Source organism: Citrus clementina, unplaced genomic scaffold (assembly GCF_000493195.1).
Source record: "Citrus clementina cultivar Clemenules unplaced genomic scaffold, Citrus_clementina_v1.0 scaffold_3, whole genome shotgun sequence".
Lineage (NCBI taxonomy): Eukaryota > Viridiplantae > Streptophyta > Magnoliopsida > Sapindales > Rutaceae > Citrus > Citrus x clementina.
Genome location: NW_006262339.1, coordinates 31,856,897 through 31,859,244, shown reverse-complemented (window position 1 = coordinate 31,859,244; position 2,348 = coordinate 31,856,897). Strand labels below are relative to the sequence as shown.

At 29.0% G+C, this 2,348-nt stretch overlaps 1 protein-coding gene across 1 annotated transcript; it reads right to left on the bottom strand.

Moving 5' to 3' along the window:
- Positions 1–1,395, bottom strand: LOC18046257 (21 kDa seed protein). Its single transcript, XM_024187371.1, has 2 exons — positions 1,315–1,395; positions 1–471 (listed from the first exon to the last, which is right to left on the bottom strand). The coding sequence occupies exons 1-2, from the start codon at positions 1,393–1,395 to the stop codon at positions 1–3; spliced, it is 552 nt and encodes a 183-aa protein (XP_024043139.1).
- Positions 1,396–2,348: the final 953 nt, after the last annotated feature.

The window sequence follows — 2,348 nt, the reverse complement described above, 5'->3', positions numbered from 1 at the left end:
TTACTCACCTTGATCTCTTCCAATTCTCTCAAACTTAAACCAGTTTTTCAAAGCTTGAGCTCCAGGGTTTCCTTCAACACCACCAGTTGATATAAATGATTTTCCTCTCGATGCATCATAGCTGTCGACTCTCCATACTGTGGGTTCGTTGCAGCGAGTCTCTGTCGAGAATCTCACGTTCAGATCCACTTCTTCATTGATAATACTAGTGTTGTCATACGTTGCGAATCTTAAACGGGTTCCTTTTTGTAAGTCGGAACTTAGTTGGACAACATCAAGTGGGCAGAGTTCGTTTCTGCCCCTGAAGAGGGTGAGGCCGCCGCCGCCTGCTCCTCGAATTGCTGAGACCAAATAGTAGTCTCGGGATGCTTCGACCTTGTTGCCATTGACATCAACCAAAGGATCAGCGAATCCCACAAGCGGTTTTGTGGCAAAGGCAAGGAGAAGAAAGAAGACTGCAGTCACGAAGGACTATTCATTTTGTTATCTTTCAGAGAGCTGTTTGAGTAAGTTACTGCAGTCAACGTGAGGAATAGAACTAATTAGAAATGTATGCCAAATTTTGTCATTTATTGCATCAAAAATCTATTAGAAGTCTTTTTTAAATATTCAAATAAGTTTTTGAGGCACAAACAAGGAAAAAGAACACTTACACTTTAAGTTTGGGAAAATAGTTATGTACCCTCAAGAATTCAATAAGGGACACCAAAATCCTCTTTTGACTATAATATCCTTTGTGAATGGTAACTAAAAAAATTGGTTTTTAGATTTTTCTAATAAAGACAAATATAATTTAAATAATCTAATTTATCTAATAGAATATTAGAATATTTTATAATATATAAAAATAACTTTAGCATACAAATTATTATATTTATTTTAATAATTTATCTGTATTTATTACAAAAATTTTAAATAAATCTTTAGGTGTTGTTTGGTTGGGAGCAGAGAATGGAGGAGAGGAAAGTAATTTAAGTTCTATTTTTATTTTCATTGTTTAGTTAGACAAAATATATAAGAATTAATGTATAATTTGATTTCCACACTAAAGAGTGAAGAATTTAAATTCCTCTTATATTAGAAACCAAAACTTCCAAAATTACCTTCAACTTTTTAGCTTATTTAATACCCTTAGTAATTATTATTTATAATTTTATATCATCAATTTAATGTTATAAATAATTTTATATTAATTAAATTTAATGAATGATTTAAGAAACTTAACAAAATAAATAAACTTATTTATTTATTTAATATGAAAATATAGAAATATAAATTAACCGCCGCCGGAACTCCGACAAACCGTCACCGAACATCTGCCAGACTTTCACCGGAACTCTGCCAAACCACTACTGGAATGCCGTCGACCGCCACTGATTTCCGTCGAAACGTCATCGATTGCCGCTGGACCTCCGTTATATATATATAATTCTAATAAATCATGAATTATTTTAGGACTTTTTGACATTAAAAAAGTTTGGTATTGAAATTAAATTATATTTCATTGCTAATATAGATCGTATTTAAGGCAAAGAATAAATTTGTCCAGAGAAAAAAATTGTAATTCTTTTTCCTATCAAATTTTATGTCAAACCAAATAATGAAATTTAATTTCACTATTCTCCTTCACTCATTTCTTCTCCATTTCCTTCCATTCTACTCTTTTCCTCTCTTCCCCTTTCTTTAAACCAAACATCCCTTGGTTAAATAGATTTTACAATTAATGAAATAAATCTCATAAATTAATAATATTAAAATTATTTTATATAATCTTGAAAACAATTGAAATATTTAAATATTTATTTTAACTTTATGTTTCTATTTATTATATTTTTTTTAATGCAATACAAGATAGTAAAATATTAAAATATTTTCTAAATATAGAAATTATTTTAAAAAGTATATATTGTTACATTTATTTTAATATTATATTTGCATTTACTCTAAAAAATTGGAGTCATTTTTTTTGAGTAAATAAAGCTAAAGTGTATTATAGTCAACAAGGGATCTTGGCATCCTTTATTGAAAACCCGAGGGTCTTGGAGATACAGGTGTCATTTTCCCCACAAACAATAGAACGTGGTAAAATATTTACTTAGATTTTTGTTCCTCTCATTAAGAGCTTTATATATATATTTGTTATACATCCGAATTTGACTTCATTTCCTAAAAATATTCTACTTCAAAATATTAAATTACATTTCAAGGATAAAAACATCTTTTCAAACAAATTCACTAACGGATTCCTTGTTAACATCAAAGTGTAAAAATAGTATTTTACAAATTTAAGTGGCGTTTGTTTTTTTATCTGAAATCTGAATAGATCTGAATTAGTCTGAATTCTGAAT